This window comes from Varroa destructor, unplaced genomic scaffold (genome assembly GCF_002443255.2).
Source record: "Varroa destructor unplaced genomic scaffold, Vdes_3.0 BEIS01000007.1, whole genome shotgun sequence".
NCBI lineage: Eukaryota > Metazoa > Arthropoda > Arachnida > Mesostigmata > Varroidae > Varroa > Varroa destructor.
The window spans coordinates 31,956,955-31,980,216 of record NW_019211460.1 but is presented as its reverse complement, the minus strand read 5'-3'; the positions used below and the strand labels follow the sequence as shown (position 1 = coordinate 31,980,216).

General features: G+C 41.8%; 1 protein-coding gene across 4 annotated transcripts in view; it reads left to right on the top strand.

Annotated features, from left to right (window-relative positions):
• The first annotated feature begins 10,127 nt into the window (after positions 1–10,127).
• The window catches only part of LOC111254229 (uncharacterized), a 127,543-nt gene continuing 114,408 nt past the window's right edge, over positions 10,128–23,262 (top strand). For 2 of the 4 annotated variants that reach the window (XM_022814853.2, XM_086974708.1), the window contains exon 1: positions 10,129–11,530. In XM_022814853.2, coding sequence (XP_022670588.1) covers positions 11,467–11,530 — 64 coding nt within the window. In that variant the 5' untranslated portion in view covers positions 10,129–11,466. Of the gene's footprint in view, positions 11,531–23,262 lie in introns of all 4 variants that reach the window. The other 2 variants (XM_086974707.1, XM_022814854.2) reach the window with 2 other exon arrangements.

The window sequence follows — 23,262 nt, the reverse complement described above, 5'->3', positions numbered from 1 at the left end:
ATATAATAACAACCCAGGATATGTGCAACTTCATTTGTGATGCGCTCCGAATAGACTTTAGAAATTACTTTTTTTTTTTTTTTTTTTTATTAATTACTGCATTACAAGTTTGTCGCGTGCAATTTTTACTATAATTCAATTTCGCTTCTATCTCGAATGTGTATATATTGGCTAATCCAAACAATATATGTAACTTGAATTGTTAAATCTAAATATTATTTTAACAGTATAGCATTCGCGTGCTATATAATTCTAATACAGCTAGTGGATATTTAGAGAAAAATATCCGTATTGATTTCGTACGCATCTCTTAAAAATATGGCATTTTGTTACTAAAAATTTCTGGTTACCCTCGAGAAAAGCCTGTCGGACATGATATATCAAGGACGTAAATTGCGGTGAGACGCTTTGGAGACGCTTTGTATTGTTCATTATACTCGAACACTGGATTTTCCGGTAAAAACCTTTTATCGAGCGCTCTGAAATAAGCTAATTAATGAAGGAAAATCACAAACGTTTATAGTTAGATAAACTTGTACGTGTGTTCTCAGAAATCGATCTCGCAGACACAGTTGGCGATGACGCCATGTTCTACTAAAACTGAGCTTTTTAGTTTAATACAAAAGGCAAACAGGAGATTAGTCAAACATCGTATTGAACTCGTCTTGAAATGGTGCCGAAGGTGCAATTTTAACGCTTTTACATAATACGATATAAGCTTCTTTCTACAAAGTGTTTTACAATCCGATAATCTCCCAAGGACGCTTACTCAATTCCTCTTACGTTATGTGTATTTTGCGTCAGTTTCTGACTTTAAAAAGAAAACTATACATCGTGTATAGATCAGATAATGATCACCCCAGTGGTTCCAGGTCCAAGCCAGAAAGCCCGGTAAAAATTGATATCCTAAGAAAGGGTAAATATGCTTCATTAAACTCTACAAGTAAAGACATATTATCGGGATATATCAAAATCTTTTTTTTTTTTTTCATCTTTGCATAAAATCCTTTCTTCCGCTTTTGTGTCAGCCCTAACAAAGACGTGTCCCGTCAGATTTAGATTTAGAGCGTCGATTATGATTGCGTACGAGGAAGTAGTTCCTACCGGCCACTAGTTAGTATTGTTCTGATACCGTTCTTCGATGGGTTTTCTCATGAACTACTTAACTTTTGATAGGAAATTCAACCTAACAACGGCGCGTTAGGTTGACGCAGGAGAAGTGTAACCTCTGAAGTCGGCTATATATATATATATATATATATATATATATATATATATATATACACATGGTTACATTCAGCGTATGGCGAGTTCGCCAACCAGAGATTACTCTATACACCTGGTACTCGCAAGCACAATGAAAAACGATCGGTGGCATCAAAACCAAGAGGAAATAAACATATTAGGAAAAAATAAGAAACAGTCAACTCATATGGAAGGTTTACAGTCACGTCCTGTCTGTAAGAAGCTGCCGTTTGTTGTTGCAGGTGTAGTTTCCTCTATTTGTGCCGCTATAGATCTAATCGAAACATACCTTAATTCAAGGCGCCATATACAGCTGCCACATTGGTTCTGTCGCTCTCATGAATGGCCGTCCTCTGCCAGTCAGTTATTACTTACTTTCGCGATAAGTTGTCGACACGGTGGTCGTCTGAACGCTCTCTATGTACATACGACTTTATCGACTCATCTCTAGCAATGAACTTAATTTGCCCGCGCAATCCAAGACATTACAAATAACTTATATAACTTATCAGTGTGAAAAAACAACATGCTACCCAATAGCTCATTCTCGATTTTTCTGCAACATCGTACCGATATAGAACAAAAAAAAGGGCTCAGAGCTGGTTTGTGCGCTTGTTAGCTTCAATCTCTTTGGGATCGGCGATTGGTATATGGTTTTCCCGACTGCCATGGCCATTCGTTAGGAAAAACGGCTCAAAAAAAAAGTTACGAACAGGTCGGAAAGAGACAAAACAGCGTGACGCTCGTAGCGAATATTTATGTATATGCACAGAATCATTCAGTGGCAGGTCCGTCACAGTTAATGCACATAATAGGATATTATCCTGTCAATCGGTTGACCTTTGGACGCTTTTTACCGAACAACTAATTGACGCTCTTAGAGACGTGCAAGCGTGGCATAACCAGTTAACAAGTTCTGATAACGAGGATAACGTAAATATGGCTGGTAACCATTTTTTTGTCCAATGACAATGCCAGACCCAGACAGTGTTTTTGAAAACCGCGTAACTGATTAGGCCGGTTTTTAAAAGCCAGCCCATTTCTAGCCTTGAATGGTCAATACAACCTGTCATGTTTTATGCTCAAATTGTCCCTTTGAAGATCACAGTTGAATATAGATGGACGCACATCTTACGTTACAGCGTTTTCGAACTGTATATTAACAATAACTAGAAATTATTACTAGAACTAAATATTATTAGTAAAACGCATATTCCGTTTTTTAACCAGAAGTTTCCAACTAAATAGAACAGACAGATCGTTAGTAAAAAAAAAAAAAAAAAGGGCAGCGAGGGGCGACAGAGGAAAAAACAAGATATATTCACGGAAGCTAGCAATAACTTAGATAAAATTGCGAAATCGGCTAATTTAGGTCGACAAAAATCAATTATTTTCAAGCTGGCAGAGCGGTCAATATTTGTCTGTCTGTATTTTCAGCAAGTAGCCTATGTCGTTTGACAACAGCTGGGTCCTACATCTAATCAACGAGTCGCCTGCCGTATTGTCAGGGGTGCGCGACCCCGGCAGGGGATTCGGGCGACTGCGAAGTATGGCGTTTGTTTCGTTTTGACGCAAGTATATACATTCAATAAAAAGTAACATTGCACCGCTACGCTACACCAATCCCCGCTACAAAACTGAGTGCTTCTACGTGGGAATCTCTGAAGTGGACTCGCTGCTGAAGTCGAACGATCTTTGGCGGCTCTTTGATAACGAACCGGATGAACTAAGCAAGCTGTGTCAATCAAATGTGAGAGCTCTAGTCAAAATAAGGACTATCGCACATGTAAAATAGGTACCTATACACTGAACACGACCATGCATTTGTGCCTTGTCTATTTCTCTATTATATAGTTGAGCACTGTGTATGTCAACGAGACCAAATAATTGCAAGCCGTGTCACGGAGGAATCAGCCCTCTCGATCAGCTTAACTTGTTCTACTAACTTGTATACAACTAAGACGAATGAAGTAATTTCGCTAAGCTTCCAGATACGCTGAGCAGTTCATCGGCAATGTAATACTTGGTATTATGATGCGAACGCTTCTCTATAAAGCTGTTATATCCGATTATCTTCTTTATGCTTCTTTCACATTAGCTTTCAATCTGACGATCCGCCCTGACTCTACAAGGAAAAAGTCGAACTCTATCGAATGAAAAGCACGATAAACAGGAACGTACATGTACACGACTCCGGCAGGTAATCGCGATGATTTCGTTATTTAAGATTCAATAGAGTCATTTATTTCGTGTGCAGAGCAAGGGTTGCTAGATCAGAGTCGGCTAAGAGCACCTCGGGCTTTCTAATTATCGTGACGGCTTTGTGGTCTGATCAACGATCTCTTTAGGTGTTAGCAATAAACGGGACTTTCAATGTAATCTACGACGACTTGCATCGCAATCATTGGCTGGATCATGAAGGAGACTCTTTTAATGATCTTTTCGTAGTGATTTATTCCGCCGTTGCGCCCAAGGCTCAAGGGACGTGCTCGCTACCGCTAAGAAGCAGACTTCAATGGACTCAGATATTAACCTTGGCTATCATGAACCTGCCCTCGCGACCAGTGAAATCAATCTTCGATTACTATAATTTGCATTTCCGTCAAATAGTAACTACGAAGCGCTGAGTGTGCGATTGGCCTAACATTGTTCGTCGAGCTTTGCTGTGGTCCGTGGTCGTCAATTCGATCCTATTCTTGCCTGAAATTTTACTGAACAGTCTTTTAACAGTTGTCATCATCAGATCTTCATTGCAAACATACTTTTTCGGAGTGAAGGTATAAAAAAAAATAGCTCATAAAGTGAGTGCTTCATCGAAAATATCCCGCAAGCATAGCACAACGGATATCAGGCTGCTGCTGCTTTGAAGTCAACATCTGTCGAAGTCCTCGAATGATGACGAATTAGCTAAAGAAAACATATCCTAATATATAGCAGCAATTGCATTTATAAAGTCAAAACTCAAGAGCAATAATATTGAGATTAACGAAACACCTGCCATTTCTTGCGGCAATACGCTATTGTCAGGCAAACAATGAATACTCGAACCTATTCTTGGACATGTTTCGTGTCCTTGGAAATAGCGCGTCCATTTAATTGCGCGTTCCGGTGTGTAGTACATATACTGGGTCACGTCTATTCTAATGTTGCTAGACATCGGATGCTCACCACACTAGTAGTAGGAAATTTTTGAATATTATGCCGCTTTCCATGAGACGACGATTTTTGCACTAACACGCAAGTTACCTGACGTTCGTTTCATCTAGCTTAGTTGCTGACGTTTGGGAGCAGGGGCAGGAGAGAACACAAATCTCATCTTAGCTTTACGAATACTCGAAACTACTAGCTGCATGATGCATTTCATACATGTATGTATGATACTATAAACAATCATGTATAATTTATCGACTTCAACAACCTCGCCGGTGGTAAGAGAAGCCGCGGTGTCTTTACAGCGTAAGTAAACGTCCATGCTTCTTTTACGTCCGCTTGCCGTTGTTGTTTCGCTATAATCATACATTTCAGTTCTCAATATGTTGAGTATTGTGTTTTCGCAGACGATCCCACATCTACCGAACGACAAATGCGTCCATTTCATAGGCGAGTGCGTACCTGCTGCTTTTGCAGCTGTTGTTGCACAACCATGCAAACGCAGATCTACCGGTCAACCAGGAAGTCATCAGCAATCGAGCCGGATAGACAGCTGACCCCAGCCGGGCACCCCGGTCGCGGCATGACATGTTTCAGCCGCTGAACGTTTAGGTAATGCCACCTCAGCCTCACCTTCTCAATTGCTATTCCTTTCAATATAGTCAATCAGTCTCACAGCGAAACGAAAAGACGCTATGACACCACTTTGTGTGACACTCACCGTAGGTAACACATTAATTTCGCGCGCTGAAAATGGCTGAATGCCGATCGAGGCGAACGGTACGTAAGGGCAGCATCATTCCCCGAGCAGTCGACTCGTCTACTGAACGTCCCGGTATGCCTATGAGCCTAGGCAACATGAAAGGTAATACAGCTCATAAGGTCAACACATGCTTTGTCTATGCCATGATATACATCAGGTTTGTAATGAAAAGCATAATAACATAGTGCAAAATCGGAGCAAGAAGCGTCCTGAATCTGTTCTTCGATAAGACGTAAATTCTTAGTGTCACGTAACTGCAAAGTAAAACTTGCAATTAAGCAAATATAGTAAATCACGTTCCACAATATTTTCTTTTCAATTTAACTTTGTAGTATTCCAGCTTGTTCAAAGCCCTGTACAGGCATGGCTTCTTTTTCTTTGGCTTCCTATCCTTTAGTGGCGTCAAATTTGAGGAGTTCGATGGGGAACCTTGTCCGCCCTTTGGGCTATTTAGAACGACAAAAGTTTGCCTTTTGCCCTCAAATGTAAATATATTAATGTAGTATACATAATAGAGCGTGGCTCAGGTGCTATGGGTAGGTCAGTGACACAGAGCGCAGCAATATTATTATAGTAGCACTTGGCAACGTTTTGCGGAAAGCGAGTCATATCAGAACTCAACGTTATCGAAATCTGTTGAGCTGTCTGGTATGTCAAGCATCATCGCTTTTTGAGTTCTGCCAATAGTATCGGATACAAATTTATCTGGTCTGGTAACGATAGCTATACTCATCTTTGGCTCGATGGAGGCCAAGCATTTTGCGTTACGCTATAGATGGCATACAGGACGATGGTCGTCTTTCGAAGCAACGCTAAAAAGTCGTCAGGCCGAACTTTGGTAAAATAGATGGGTTCAAGCTTTACCGAAGTCATATGAATGGTAATTTTGATATCACCACTTCAGACCACGGTTGTTACAATCTCATGAGACAGCAAAATGCAGTTCAAGCGCGCGTGCGGCTGTACCCCGCTTAGGCAGTTGCGTCATGAAATCTCTACCAGGCTGTACGTGTAACAACGATTTCTTCCAACCTACTTAGATTAACATACATGAGATGCGCGTTGGCCAATCGTCGCCGAGCTACTTTCATCGATTTAAATACCTTTTTTTGTTGATTCAATAGGACAAATGCTGATCAGGCTCAAACCAACATAAAAAAAATCAGTCTTCTATGAAAAAATCATAATTGATACGCACCTATAAAGGTTAATCAGTGTGCTTGTTTTCGGAATGCGCAAAATGGGTTTACATGTAGAATAGTTTTGTTACGTTCAAAGATTAAAGAAAGTGATTTTCTATTAAAAAAAAAAGAGTCCCATCGGTTCAAATGAAATCCCAGTTAATACCAACTCTTGGATTCTTACAGACCGATCAGTGCTGCCGCACAAAATAGAAGTGCGTCACCAGCAGTCGAATAGCTAGATCCAATGTCGAATGATCCATAGTAGATCGTAGTGTTTTGTGAGTTTGAAGAAGTTAATACGATTTATAGAAGCCGTTCAATAGAAATATTGTTTATTGTCCCCAATAATGCTTCCTTCATGCGTTAGAGCTTTCGGGCTGAAGACGATCAACTTAACAGCACTCAGAAACGTCCACTTGAGATGGCATCTACATCAATCTGTGTACTATCACGCAAAGTGGTCTATCAGCTCCTATGTTGCGTCTGTGGAAAACCGGGACGTCCTTCTTTAGCGTTAGCAGATCATTGAAATGCACGTACGTATGAGAGGCACCAGCCTATAGATGCCCTAGGGGAGGGTTTTCAAGGACGAATACAAGGAAGACACGTACAGCGTATGCTGAGTTGAATAAGTTGCTATGGTCGCAAATTTTTCCGAAATACGACGATATTAGGCGTTCTGAATACTAATTAGAAAAATGGACCTAAACACGCTCCCATATCGTGTTCTCCAGATCTTATTGGTGTGCTATAACTAATGTAAACTGTCGCATTGAGTAATCCTGTTAAGCGGTTAGACAAATATTATAAGCCAGCAGAAATCATTTAAAGCACGCACGGATCAAGTCGGCGTGGGTCGAGCATTAATATGGTACGAAGCCAAACACCCGAGCCGTTGTCAGTGAGAGGCGGCCTTGTGTCCATTTCGTGTTTCCACCACTCTGACCGTCCGCCTTAACTGACAAGGCGATTCAACAGCGCGGCGTTACTGAAGTTCCTTGTGATGTAGTGCAGTCTAGCCTAATAATAAGTTACGGAACATGTATCGATAGTTATCCGTTAACTCCTTTAAACTCCGTTAAATCCTCCTCCACAGAGGATTCTGCTATTATTACATATATAGTATACCACTGATGACCAAGAGTAGATAATCTGCAAACTTATTTATCGATATCCGTTGTCGTATCTGTTTCTGTACTCTGTGTACAGGGCCAACTGCGTGTAATCGACAATAGGGCACGAAGGATAATATTAGGGGGCGGTGGGTCAGGATCTGCCTGCTGGTCTAATTCGCGTGCACTTAGTAATAGGTAACGGTGTGTGCATTGCACTTCGTGTATGTATATATATATATATATATATTTTTTTTTTCTTCGTTTTCGAAATATGCAGATGATAGAAAAGCGCTATCGATACAAAATCTGCAAAGCTTTCGTTGGACGTCTCATTTATTAGTACGATGGCTAAGAGTCATTTGGCCCGGTGAGTCATCCATCAAACTATAACATATTGATGATCGATCAGAAAATTTACACGCGTAGAGAATGGCTTTCCGATTGAGTGATATGTGTACCATAAGCACACATGTATATGACGTTTTATCTAGCGCTATGCTTTTCATACACTTGAACTTAAATGTAACGACAGAATGTAACCGTTGGAGTGACTTACGTATATGGTAACTGGCAGTACGTTAATAATTTTAAGCCAAGAGTCAGCAAAATGAAAATGTTTTCGTTTGAATTTAAGAGTCCTGCTCTTCGTTGATATATATATATATTGCTCTGCGATACTTTTAATGGACGGATATATTGCTTGTCTTTACATAGGATCACTATGTGCAAATTGATTCTATTAGTACACTACTTGCAGACTGAATATAATGCGCGGAGCAAAACATTGAGAGCCTCCTTTGTAATTATCTTTGTCTACGGTCATTCTGGACACTTCGCTTCGCTCCCGCAATCAACCTCCTTCATCTTTTTTCGAACTTGTCCGACAGGAAATAAGGTCAAGTCTCGACCTATCCAAGCTGACTCATTGAGGCTTAAAAAGTAATATGTGTTCGCTGGAAGTTGGCATGTTTGAAATTTTCGCCAGCTGATAACAATGTATGTCGTTTTGAAGGGGGGAACTACTGTCTAAAGGTGACTAAAAAGTCCGCACTCTCCTTCACAACAAACTAAGGCTAGATGATAAAATCAAAGCGAAACGTTTAGCCTATTTCTTGACTAATATTTCAAGAGTTACGAATCGAAGCTTTCGCAAGGGCATCTAAAACAGCTGAAAATTTCTCTGGTAGTTTGATAGTCAGGAGAAAATCTCGGTAAAGTTCGTCGGAACGATCGTACGGAGTCAGCTTGAGTCGAACAGATGACTTATTAAAAAAACAAGGATTAGCGCCCTCAAGAGAGACTTTGGTTGAACTGCTAAGCCCGCATTCTGGTCCTGATTGACTGACGCAGGTGACGATAGCGATACGATCAGTTGTGAAGTGACGTGAAGCAAATGAAATGTGCGTAATTTTGTGCACTCGGAAAAAAAACTTGCAAATCTTTCTCACAACGATTTTCATTCAAAATTAACATAATTCGAAACTTCAACCTTCGAACAATGGAGACTAACATCAAACTATTTTACTATTGAACTGGTTATTATTTGAGGCTACTGAGTGGTACTGAGGTACTGAATTTTTGTTCTATGCGTCCTAAGCCGCGGAGCCAAAATATCCCTTTTAGGAACTTGAAGTGCTCTACTTTAGGCCTATTTATTCGGTCCTAGTCTCGTGCGTTTGCTGACTTTTTTTTGTAGTTGCACATTTTAGGTTAAGTTATTCTATCTTGTGTTTCATTCCAGTCCTGACATCACTCACCGCACCACAACAACAACAGGGGGATAGCCTCGCGGGTATCCTTAAAGTAAGCACAATTTGTTTAGCAGTAGAAAAATAAAGTAATAACGCCGCCAAATTATGATATAATTACATGCATATGGGCGTACATACAATAGCTAGATATTCACCAGAAGGACAGATGTGACAGCATCTTCTTAATTTCGACTTTGTCAAGAATATGTATTGCCGATACAGGTAGAACGCTATTCGTAAAGGTGATGTTTAGATCGGGCTTAGATGCACGCTGAACCGATTTCCGTAGAATTAAGAAGCATGAAAAAAAAAACTACTATTTGCCAGGGGCGAAAATCCAGGCGAACTTTCGGGCTGAAATTGCTCAAAGAGCTTGCCTTGTCAGCATATGTAATGCCTCGCTATTTTTACAACACAGATATTCGTTTTCCGGTCATGAAGCGCAACTAACTTGATCAGCTCTGTCTTATTGACAAGAGAGATGCTTCAAGATAGATATGGTTGGTTGAGAAAGAAAGACACTATATGCGTCCGATTTTTGAATGTACGCTAAAATTAATTAAATATAGATTGAATGTTATCTACGTGCATGGTATGCAGACATTTCCGTCAGGCTGTTGGTAGACTGCGTGGTCTCAAACTTGTACCCCATGACACTTGTAGTTCTTAAATGCGTAAGTCTGTAACAAAGCACTTCGCCAACTTTTTCTTCTTGATCTTCCTGTCAACTTCAATGAGCAATAAAGACGAAGAACCAAACGTGAACCGCAGTTTGACCTCCGCCTAACGTTTGACAGGCTCTGGCATTATTCGAAGGTATCTAGTCTCGTCGGCGACTACCCTTTAATGCAAGTCTTCCCTTTCCTCTTAGGCCCTCGCCCATCGGGTCGGTTACCCTCTCACTCGAGGGCAACGCGGACTCACGCTACCCACAATAGTAGCAGAGCGCGCACGAATGCGGACCATCGGCCATAGCAAAGTCGCAATCTAGCTGTTGATAACCGACTACGGCATTTGCACAGAGGAGACTCAGGATTCGTAATTCAACGTTTGATAAAACCAACTAGCGTGACAAAATGGCTAATTGAGAATAATTCTGATAAACGTGACCAGACTGCCATGAATAAAGTTTGACAATATGTAACTTCAGCTCTTCTTTCCCTGTGAAGCACCCCGAAGGCGTCCGCCAAAAAACTACATTGCTACCATTTAAATTGGATCGATTCAAGGTGAATCTTTCGTGTAAAGTGATAGATGATACATAGTCACAGGCGACGACCCGTTGCGTTTCAAGTGTGGGGTTTTTTCACTTGGATGGAACCCTTTTGACATTGGCACTAACCACCGGTCCTGCAATAACGACTTCGCTGGTCAGATCCTGAGTGTTAATTCCTGTTTTGATCGCCTGGCTGCCGTTACGGATCGAAAAAGTACTAAATCGGATGGACCAACAATCAATAAACACTGTGTTTGCCGCCTCATATTTCTGGCCAGCTGTGTGTTATAGGCGCGACCTTTTCGTTCTGTATCCAGGACAAAAACATTAATCGCATCAACGGCACTTTCGGCACCAAACAAAACGAGTGAGTCTTTCTATCCGTCGAAGCTACGAAAATATCAGCTGCAATTACCTGCTTCGTCCGCTGTATTCATCGCGCACTTATTGTGGCCTGAAAAGACTATTCTGGGTTGTTTTTCCTTGCCATTTGGACATTCAATTAACATGTTGTTCTCCTAGCGCATAGATAGCTAAATGCGAGTACCTGCGCCAGTTGTGATATCAGTGATCATATCGACAGGCTCAACGAAGTAATGCAGCGGTAACTGAGCGATAAGGTAGTGTCGAAATTTTTTAGATGTCCTATTGCAGGAGACGTGCTAACGTGCACATACGCATGCTTCTCTTAAAAATCTCAACTTCGTTCTCTTTTGATGCACAACCTGCACGACGATAGTTTGTATTGAAAGGATTCCTGACAAGCGATCAACCACCGAATAAAGTTCGTCACGGTACGCAGGAACCCATTACTAGCTCTCGTATATAGAATCACGCGTCAATTTTGGTCACTTATCTCCGACGGATCGACTTTCGATCGTGTGCGTGCGTGCGTGCGTGCGTGTCTTCCAGTTTAGTGCTAAAAATAGCTGCTTCTCTTGCCAGGACAACCTGAGAATTGTAACTTTGCTAGATGTGTATGTTTGTTTGCGGCAGTTGATCATCGACAGAACGGAAGACACAACTGCAGATAAAAGCTAAGATGAAACTGATTGGAGTTCTCGCGCTCTGCGCGGCAGTGAGCATTGTTCGCGCTCGGGAGGAAGGTTAGTAAAGATGCTATACCTAAATAATGTTCGAGGAATGGATATACAACGTTTGAGAATAGCGAGGATGGAAGTTCGCAGTAGCAAAAGACCCGTCAACAAAATAACCGACACGATCTTGTTTAACGTGGGCCTTCGTTTAAGTTATTATAATAATATAGGGACTATTGTATACGGTAAATGAATTTCTAGCGAAAGCACTCAGCTGCCGGCGGTGTTCACTCCGAAACAAGGCATTAAAGCATTATTTAGCATATATGTACGACGCACGAAACCGTACGCCTAGCTAACAGATCACGCAACGTTTGCTAGTGCATTGAAAAGAATGCCGAGCAGGCACAGGTTTTCAATGCAGTTAAAACGATGGGGTCCTAAAGTGCAGCTAGTTTTACAACTTGCGCGGGCAACTTCTTCTTATTTTTGTTTGGAACTTCCCTCCATCAGCAAGACATACGTGTAAATAAACGTGTCTGTTTGCTGAAATTTATCACTGTGACGTGTCGCTGCAGTTGAGTCTTTGCAGTTGTTCAAGTTTCGAAATGTTCAACTTTAAAGTTGCTTGGTCTCGTCTTGTGCGTGGCGTCAATAGGCATGCGCGTCTAATGCAGCGAGGATTTCAGAAATCTGTTCCTATTTCGAAAACTAGTGAAAATGCACCCAATGCTACTTCTAATTACTGTCACATTCTCTAGGTTCTATAATACATATACGAGTAAATTCAACGGCGGTTCCTCGGGTCGCGCGCAAACGTTTTGATCGATTGCGTAAGACTCAATCCGAACAAAATCTAATGGTATGACGCCTGCGGCGGTTAACGGATTATGAGGAAAAGATATAGTATTATATAAGGAAGACTATTTTGTGTAGAAGTAGCGAAACCCTACCGGACGGGCGGGAACAGACGAATCCTCCAGCGCAAATCGTCAACGACCCATTTTCTTCTTGTCTTTCTTATTCAGCATTCCACAGCAATAGCCGCAATGAGCGTCCTTGTACGAACGACATTCTAATTGTAGCTATTTAAAGGTTATGGGACAGCCTATTAGGAAAAGGATCTTCGTTCTAAGTAGCCGGAGCTGCTAGTATAGGAGCACACATATAAAAGATCAAAAGGGGAGTCAGATTAGCTAGCCGACACTTTGTGTAAGCAATAAAAATTACGCTCAAAATAACAAGCACCCTATATCTGAGCCGTAGAGTAACATTTCATTCTAGTGATGCCAACAGTGTTATCACTTCTGAAAATAAAATACCGACAAGTTGAGTTGTCAACCCACGAAAGGTTTAAGTTAGCTTGGGACCACTTCTGTTGCCGTATGACTGGAGCCTCATACTGACAGGATAGTTCTATTTAAGGACATTTCTATTGATATTCTATAGGAAACTCGATTATCTGTCGTAGGCCAAATTAGGCTTGGGTTAAGTGTTTTGCTCACTCGTCATTGTTTCAGAGTGTTATCTCGTATTGTGAGAAAACGCAAAGGTTCGTTCTATTGTTGTTTATATAATCTGCTACGAATCATCCGGATTTATGCACTTTTCTCCTGTTATCAGTATCGGTTGATCCTTTTAGCCACTTGATTCGGGTAATCATCGTTGGTCAAGCAGCGATGCTGTCAAGAAAGGATGACACGTCAGAGGATATGGATAATATCATATTAAATTTAGACAATATCTTCGTCAAAAAAACAAGGTTTATTTAGATAGGGAAACATAGAACTACGCAACTTTTTCCACACGAGAACACCGTCGTCTGGCCGATATAAGGCAAATCCTTACACTCAAAGTTACTGCGCTGGCACTATTTTTGCGAAAAAGGGCTCAGACTAATAGGTTTAAAAATTATTAAAAATATCCATTGTTCACGTACGGTAGTCAAACACGCATATTCTATTTAATAAACGTGAAATAAAAAAAATAGATGTATAATAAATTGATTAGGAAAAGAGTCACAGTTTTTTAAATGAAAAACCCGCTTCAGTTTAAGGGTGTATGCACAAGATGACTCTGTATCATTTAAAACAAAAAAAAAAAAAAAAAACATTGAATTAATAGTTATCGAAAGCTTCTCGAACCAAAAATTCGGATCGCTGTAGAATCTCGTACTATGCGGCATTTTTATTTGGCGTTTCAATGATGACGTATGAAAATGATATCAAAATCCTCCATTTACAGTATGTACAATTATTATAACAGAGATCCTTTCATAAGGCCATAAAGAAGCTAAAATTGCAGCTGTTATAAATCAGATCATTATTTTCATCTGCAAGAAGACCCTATGAGTTGTTAATTATAAAATAATGATGATTTCAATTACGACAATTAAAGGATAATGAATAACTTTAAAAAAAAATTAAGCAGGAGTAACTCTGGGGACAACATTTTGGACATTTCATATTCATAGGATAGTTTTCGTGCCGTAATAATAACGGTAAAAGCTAAATATTCGAAGCGGCTTATTGCTAAACAAATATTCTACTTAATTTAGTAAGTTCATAGTTGAATTTTCAAACAGTCACTTTGCAATAATAGGTACCTGTTTTTGTCCTAGTAATCACTGTGGCCAGTGACTGGATGTCATATAGCACAGGGTTACCATTGGACAATACTTTGGCTTCAAGATCATGTTTTCGTTGCCGTTGTTACTAGCTACGTATAGATTTGGCTCAAAGTGATTTGGATCCTCGGTGAACATCGCTTAGCCAGGCCTGCCTAGACACCCATATGTAGCATGTCATAATCTATGACTCTTGGCAAACAGTAAACAATGCCAAGTGACTGTTTTCTGTGCACTTACGCTATCTGACCGGATTGTGTTCTCGATGTTTTTGTATTCGTGAATTTTTCATACAGACAGTATAGCCTTTTGATGTCCCTAGCAGTTTCACCTAAGGCAGCGGAGGCAACAAACATTTGTAAGAGCTACGAGCTCCGGGAAGCTTGGCATTAGAACGTAAAAACGCTTTGTCGCTCAATTCTGTTTGACTCTTTTTGGCGAGTCGGTATCCACTCATTCAATTCGGTGGTACACTTCGATGATTCACATTTACGAGCGTGTCCGATTCAAACTCTTGTTGACGTAAGCTCAAATCCGTTATTTCGGTGTCTCTGAATTCACTGACTCAACTGGTACTGTATCTGGTTCCTACGCTGCCAAGATCGACGCCAGCTAATGTCTCAGTGAAACGTATATGTTTATGTTTACACATACATATATGACGTGGAATCATAACAGAAATGCACGCTTCTCTTTGTCTGTCTGCGTACTGGTTCCCTTTTTATCGGATCCAACCCAAGAGACTTCAACGCCATTGCCCATAGAATCTGTCGTGTCGAAATCGCCTTTTCATGGTCCATTAGGTTTAGATCATCTTTCCTCGGGGATCCTTTCATCGCCATGATCGATCGGTCTGCAGAAGTATATATAATTATGACGTTGATGTACACGATTGGCCTAAGGAAGGAAGAAAGATAGGAAAGGAAGAAGGATAGAAAGTGACAAGGCAGCATAAATGGGAAGCTGATGAAAAGTATGCAGCGATATCGTTGACGCAGATGCAGAAGACGTCAAAAATGAGGAAAGAAGACTAGTAGACTAGCGCTAAGATCTTGGGAGCGCACTAAGTTCGCTAGCACAACTATCCGCATCGATATTGTCAACTTTAATATAATTCGTCAGTATTCTTATAGTAATAGGGCGATATATCATCTTGGTTCCTTCGAGATAATAATTCAAATGATCATCTATTGTAGAAGCGTATTTTATAAGAAACTGCTCGCACAGCTTGGGTCGGCTAAGGCATATGGCTTAGCGCTAATTTTATATAGGTGAACTAGATTAAACGTACAATTTATGCTACATAAGAAAAAAAAGACGTTATTTTTGACGTTCGACAAGACAAGCCCGAATTACCAAATTTATTCCTTTTTTTTTGTCGACAGCCAACTATGTAGTCTGGAAGTGTAATCCGTTCGTTGTTTCTATTTAATTACATGAACCATTCTTACCTGTTTATTATATATATATAGGTTATTCCATTGAATTGGTATTTACTACATTTCCATAGGTTGACATTTGGTTAGCATGAAACGGATGAAGCAACGAATGAATCTGTCACCTCCAAGAAATTTGCGTCATAAGAGGTAATTGCTTGACTTATTGTGCAAGTATGACGCCTTCCTGTGGCGCCAATCATATCATTTATGGGCCTGCCCTCGTTCCTTGAATTCCGACGTTGCCAGTGGCGTCATCGGAGTCAATCGAGAACGCAAACCCCATCATAGGCCACACTGATCTTACTAGAGTGAAAAATTTTTCGACGACCAGTTTCCTATCAGTAACAATTTATAGTAGCTGTTGCGTTTTCTTGCTGACACCTTCAGGAGAAAAGGTTCCACTTAAAATAAGAGCTTTATGTGAAGACTGAGTTCAGCTGCAAACGAGAAGTGCGGCTCAAGTTTGCTCAGGCCAGTGAAGTTCAAGTTAATCTGGAGAATATTAGCGACTCTTTGAATGCGTATAAGCTAAACATATACCAGATTAATTGGGTCTATAATACGGGTTTTTAGAATTCGGCTAGTTGTTCTTTTGCGTGCATTGTATTATAGCAACAAGTTTTACCTATTTACTGTGTTGAAGTACGTTGCTAACATGTGGGTTAAATTGGTTCAGCGAAATTGATCTGCGTATATGTAGCATCATGTTATACTGTCGTACTAATTACTTTGGCGACAACGCCTTCTGCTGGCCTTAAGCGTCATGTAACTGTTTTCTATTACACTATACCATACATGACAATACAGATACATCCATCTCTAATGGAAGGTAGAGTGATTCCCTTACGATAACTGCATACATACCTATAAACAATACTAGTTCGAACAGTACACTATTGCCTTTGAGCATCAGTTATCGTGTAAAATTTCCATTAAACAAGCAATGAACTAAAGAATCGCTAAAAAAGAATCGCCAGACTTCGTAGTAACTATACCTTTTATAGATGTCGCACAGTTAGTCCGAGATAAAAAAGAGAAAAAGGCTAAATTACGAGCGTATAGTAACAGTGATAAACACATTCACGTCTCATTTCTGGCAACCAACTAACTAATACGTCTAGGGATCTCTGATGGGTCGCCTTCACACGATGGCCTTCGTTTCTAGTTGCTTTCTCCCACTGTCTAGCAAATCCCTGCCCTTTAACTCGATGCAAAATAATTCATTTTCGTTTGGCGTTGCCTATTAATTTCGCTTTTTCGAACCTGCTTGCAAGATGAGCTCAGTACTGGATGGGGCGTGAATTAAAAACTCAGCGATTCTTTACGGAATACGATCCTTCTCTCGTGAAATAGAAAATCGACAAGCGTCTCTGAGTTCGAGCTCATTTCTATCGTCTTCACAAGTAGATAGAATTTTTCGACAATAGGTCATTAAAATAGAGCGTAATTGGAGTCAGTATCTGTATGTACGTAAACGAGTGAAAAGGATTCGATCTTCTCTAATGCTTCAAGTATCCTCCCCCCCCCGAGTCCATGAACAGTCAGGGCGCAAAGCTCCGAAGCGCTGCAGCACATGATAAGCTAAAAGAACGGCAATGACTGAACCAGGTAAAAATGTCACGTTACCACATATGGGGAAGCTCACCATACGATGCATACCATTCTTCCCTAGACATGCACGTGCGTGTCTCAGGACATGTGTGCGGTCATGCAACAAACCACGTTAACATGTCGAACGAGTGTCTGTCGCATGCTGCTGTTCAGGACAATGTCCACCGATTCGGCAAACGGCAACCGGCAACTACCCGTCCTGCGGTACAGCACAGGCAGGCGTATAGGCGTCCGTCCAGCAGTAGTCATTGCAGCCTCATTGTGTCACAAGTGGTTGTGTGTCTGCATGTACGTGCGACGGGTCGGGCTGGGCCATCAATAAAGGGTTGCGTATGTCGGGGCATCTGACGGCGCATCCGTGCGTCCCCACATCGCCTTTCCCAAAAACTTCCCAAAGCTTCCCTCCCTACAACAACAAACATCGTTCCCTTCTTTCCTCCGCCGCCGTTATCACTTCTTCGCACCAACCTGTCGACGCAAACTGACGTCGCAGCGGATTGCCGGCGGCGATCTCACCGACATAGCACAGCACTACTATGGCTAGTGATGTTGTAGCTTGTAATCGGCATCTCCAGCGTCATCACGGTATTCGCACGTTACGGCGGGGTGCGGTGCGTGTGTATGGGCACCACCATAATTTACGGCTTGATGCTTCCTTTTATTATTGGGAGAAGAGTAGTGTAAAACGTCGCTAACGCTGATGACAGCGCCGCTGCATCCCGCAGTCGTTACCATTACTAGCAGTAGCAAGAGATAGCCGCGTGCTGTTGTTAGTCCCCGAAGATGCTAGAAATGACAACAGAATACGACTAAGCAGTGGTCTATGTGATTCGAAAGCTCAGGCAGAATGGAATGATTACGGCGATCTGATCGTCTGCTACGGAGCTCTACTGGCTTTCAAGATAGATGAACACTTGTGGACGGATCCGTAACTATCGCGTTCTCAACGAGGTCCTGCTGGGCTCAAGTTTGTCTTATTGGCGAAAGTAGATCGCGCACGACTTACTACTGCTATAATATGCTATCAAACAATGTACTGCTTCCTCTCACTGTTACTGTCTGTAGGTTGGTCTGCCTATTTTACTCGCACTGTTTTACCCAGAACAGAATAGATAATAGAGACACTTGATTAAAAACTGCTCTTTTTTGGGCTATCGTCCAATGTTGATTGCGTCTTAACCCACTTATTAGAAGTTATATTGTTGGCGCAGCAATGCAAGTACAGCATAGCCGCTAGCCACGGTTTTTGGCCAGCATTATCTAAACGATAAGCTGATTTAGATTTATGAAGAGATTTCATTCCACATAAAACTTTGTCCATTGTTAATTAATGCTCTCGGTTTGTGTCGCGGTGGCTTTCGTTTAGGGATTTGGCTGGCTACCAGTTTGTCAGCGCTCCGCAAAAGCTACACAATTCTATCATACAGCTTTTGACATCATATAAGATATGAAAGTCACCATCTTAGTAACGATATAGTGATGGCAGCCGACCTACTATCAAATGAAGCCAAATACTGTCTTAGAAGCAGTTCTGCTGGAAGCTAAAATACGCAAATAAAATTAGACGAAGACTGATGTTCAGACATGCGGCGGGAAAGAGGGCAATACAGCTCCTCTGAGATAAGTCCATAGATTTACGCGGACATATCTAGCGGTAAATAAAGACAAATCGTACTTCTGCTAAGTTCACGTGGCCTTGAGGCAGAATGGCACAGTTCTACAGCATGCTAAGGGAACGGCCGAATCAAAGATGTAAAGAGGGTTTACATGCCGCACATGTTGACACTGGTTTAGCATTCCTTTGAACTTACCTTTCTCTGCGCATATATCACGCTCTTTAATGCGTTCCTTTGATGCCCAACCTCGTTGGTATCTATGTCCCAGACCTATTCCTCCCGAAAGCAGGGATGGAGAAAGGATAACTTTATGTTGGTATTCGTGGTATTACTGCTCATATGATTCCATTACCGGGTCCAGTGACGTTCTATTTGTTTGGCAGTGTGAAAATCAAAGCACGTCTACTTATCGCAGAAATTATAATTTAAGTTATAAGAAGAGTGCTTTCTTCATTTAGAGAGTGCAAACTTCAAATCGGAACTTATTAAACTCTTGCATATTGGATTTTACATTTACCAAGACATTAAAAACACTTGTGTAAATTTATGTATAATACAATTTCCATCAATAATAGTGGTGCGTGCATAGAGGATCAACGAGAACAGCCATCGTCGTGTGTCATCAAACAACTGTGATGTTACTGCGTCTACTATCAATGAGTATTCTGGACCTTTCTGAATTGAATGAAGGTCCCACTTACATCTTATATTCAGTTGTTTGAACGCGATAGATCATCATTTTTGCTGGCGAGGAGAGAAAACAAAAAATCATACTCGATTCAACGTGGTGACCTAACGGAAAATAGGTTAATCAACGTGAAAACAAAAAAAAGGAAGAAAAGAAGTAAAAGCCTACGTCATAAAGCCTCCTTCTATTAGGTAGTAAAGGACATAGGAAAAACGAAATTCTACGAATTGCATAGTGGTCTCGAAAAAGACGAGCTTATATATCCTAAGGTACACAAATTTGATTGACGAGTATATTTACCCCTATATCCCTGTTGAGCCAATGTTTCTAGCTGTGGAATAATAATATCGATTTATTATATCGTTAACGCAAAGTAGTGATCATTTTAAGAAATAGGCTGGATATTTGCTCTGCATTTAATAAGAGATTTAGTAAGGTGACGCCGGACCAATGCTAATGACACTGACTGCAGGTAGCTATCTATAACCGGGTGAAGACCGAGAAGTTCAAGCAAGAGCTCTAATGAAAATAAAGACTAGGTCAACAATGATGCGTCTGTGGGTCGATTTGATCTTCTAGGGTCAAGAACGTATCGAGACGATATTTTCTTTATTTGCACGGTAGAAAAAAGCAAGCATTCTTCATCCTGCTACGAAGGCACAGCTGTGTACAGAGTAGAGAACATTTCGTGATGTCCTGTATACAGATATGCCGTTACAATCTAAAGCGGCTATAATTAACTCTATCATTCATTCAAGTGATAGGTGCGAAACAGCGCATCTGGCGAAATCGATTAGTTTGATAATGCCAAACAAACGTATCGGTAGAGTACTTCCAGCGAACACCAATGCGATTAATGTGTATATAATGTTCCGTATGCTGTGACGCGTTAGACTGCGACTGGCTTTCATTGCCCTTCCTTCACTATGGCGTGCGTGTCTAACTTACTCTCGCTGTTCCATTCAACTTATTCGAGCCGACTAACGTCCAATGACATGTTTCGTTGGCTTTTCCCAACGCCGATAACATTTATGCCATTGTGCGAGTGTGAAGTTCAGTGACAAAGCAGCCTTTTGCTCTCGCTGTTGTCCTCTCCTCGCCCGCGTACCTCGCGCCTCCTTCTCCGAGGAGACGTCGCGCCAGCGATCATTAGCAAATATATGTATCGTCCAGTGATGACGACGATGGTTGTGTATATCTTCTCGAGCATCAGCAACCAGCAGCGTCAGATACACGCTGGAGACCGAAAGAAAGATCGATGGGGTTTACAAAAAGCAGACGTGCATTTGCAGCGCGAACGGAAGTCGTAAAGTTACAATGTAGTGGTAGAAGCAGCGGTCGTAGTTGCTTCTCTGAAACGTCAAAGCGCATACCGGATGGAGGCGTTTCGCTTCCCTCGTGCCTTCTGCCTTCTTCCGACCCTGGTCCCCGTCTAGACGTAGTTGTGCTTGTGCTATAACTACTAGTTACGTTGTTAGTAGTTGCTGCTGCTGCTGCTGCTGCTGCTGTGTCTGTTGCTAACGTCAAAGCCGTTCGTCCTTTGACGTAGCTCCGCACTATGATTTTCATCCGTCCTGCCCTCTCATCCTGAAACTCTCGTTTTTCTGTACTGTATTTTTCAATTTCTCTGTTCCCATTCGCAGATCATGTTCATGCTTGCACGCAGCTCATGCGCTTATTTCGCTTTCGCCGTACCAATGTACTTACAGTCCCTGCTGTTTCTTTTCTTTCGCCAGCATTTCTCTTCCCACATAAACTACGCTTCGTCGGCAACCGCAATGTACTCAATGGAGTAACAATAGCTGAATGCATGTTTCCTACGCGTCTCTCCCACGAACATCATCGGCCTGCACGGATCCGCTTGTGTCGTCCACCACCATTATCTAGCAGGTTTCAAATACGAAACAGCCTAGTTTATCTCTTTTAAGTCTGCCAGAACCACTACTGCTCTTAGAAGGTAACACCGCTTCAAGTAGGCAGGCCAACGACAATGTCGGTTCGGGTCGCGTCGTCCGCTATCCGTCGATCTGTATATGTGACTGCGCGTTTGTGTTCGTATTTCTGCGTATAGGCATACGGAATATGCTACAACGTTTGCCTGCGGCACTTGCTCGACCGAAGATGACGTGGAAAATACGATAGATTTAGCATGCGCATCCTGTTTGTGGACGCTACAGGACAGTAGCCGGCCAACTGACGGCTGCCTCCTTCTGCTGATGGTGGTGCTGGACCCAGCGTTGCTTTTTGCTGACGTGTCCGCTTAATTGTAGATCACATTGAGGAAGAACGCAGGGATAATGGCAGTGAATAAGAGGAAACCGGACGTCGCCGAATTGGCAAATGTCTGGTGATCGTTGTGTGGCCTGGATTACAAACATTGCGCTTTCGACCTGCCGTGGACAACTGGCGAGTCACCATCAATCCGTCGAGGGCTAAGCATCGATCAGTTATTGTTAGTCACTTAACTAGTCCGGTAACAACTTGCGCCGTTTCATGCCGTGTTTGTAATGTGTGCGCAGCCAAGGTAGTGTCGCGTTTTCGGCATGGAGCGAACGATGGAACGCTTAATTAGTTGCTTGTGACGCTATTTATGTATTGCAGCTTGTTGATAATTACGTTTATCGAGTAGGCGACAAGCTCTGCCTGGTAATACTCGTATGGCTGTATAGCACTGGTTTGTCCTTCTCCTTGCAAGGTGCTCATTCTATCACAGGACAGGCACTGGAGTGCACGATTGCAGTATATGAAATGGCACGCGGCAGAGAGCCTGCCAGGAAGTACGTCTGCCGCTGATCAGAAGTAAAATGCTTTGATCTGAGACAGATACAACACGTTTAACGCGACATGATGCTAACAGTTCGTAGTCGACATAGCACGAAATACGCATGTTTGTGCCTTCGTTTTCCCACATGAGCATAACTGCCCTGCCAAAAATTGAATAAACCTTGTCCGTGAAGGCACGTCCTAATGCACCAAACAGACGGACCGCACTGTGGATTATTCATTCTTGAATGGGCTACAATGCATTAGTGCACGCCGTCAAGTTTCTGTTCACGGCGTGTTCTGTTCTCCGTCTTACCATTCTTCCTATTTACATGAGCATCTCAATACCGTTGATGCATAGTGGCTGAACGAATCGCACATTACGGTAGTCCAGGCACAGCAGCAGCGGGAACGCCAACGCCAGCAGCAGTAGTAACATTATGCACAGTGACTCGAAGACGATCCATCTGGTCGCGTAGTAACAAGGCCGGTCCCAGCTGATTATTGTTGGTGAGGGAGGAAGCTGTACAGATGCCACCGGGCATCTGTAGCCGCCTCAGCATAACGGCACATTGAACGAAATTTTTCATTCTGTTTTCCACTTAAGACCATTCGGAGCAACGACAGAGATTCTGAGCCGTAGCGGGAGTGGTAACGTCGACACCGTCGCAGTTCACAAGCGGCGACACAAGTAGAAGATGTGACGTCAAGGGCCACAGTTGATCTTCGACGAAACGCTGTTCACATTCACTGGAAAAAAAAAACATGGGAAGATATTGTTATAGAGAAAAAGAGAAAATTAGAAAAATAGGCAAAAAACTGAGTCCCCGAAAGTGCTCACAGCATACGAGTAGCGAACTACCGATTGTTCCTGTAGAGATATAGAAGTAAATACATAAAATAGTCATTTAGAGATACACGTAACAGTGATAGAAATGCATTGTAATGTCCGAACTCGAGCGGTTTCATCACTTATCTCGACCCCATGGCCATGAGCACTATACACCAACATGATAATATTATATCCACTTAAGTAAAACATGTGCGTTGTAGGGTTT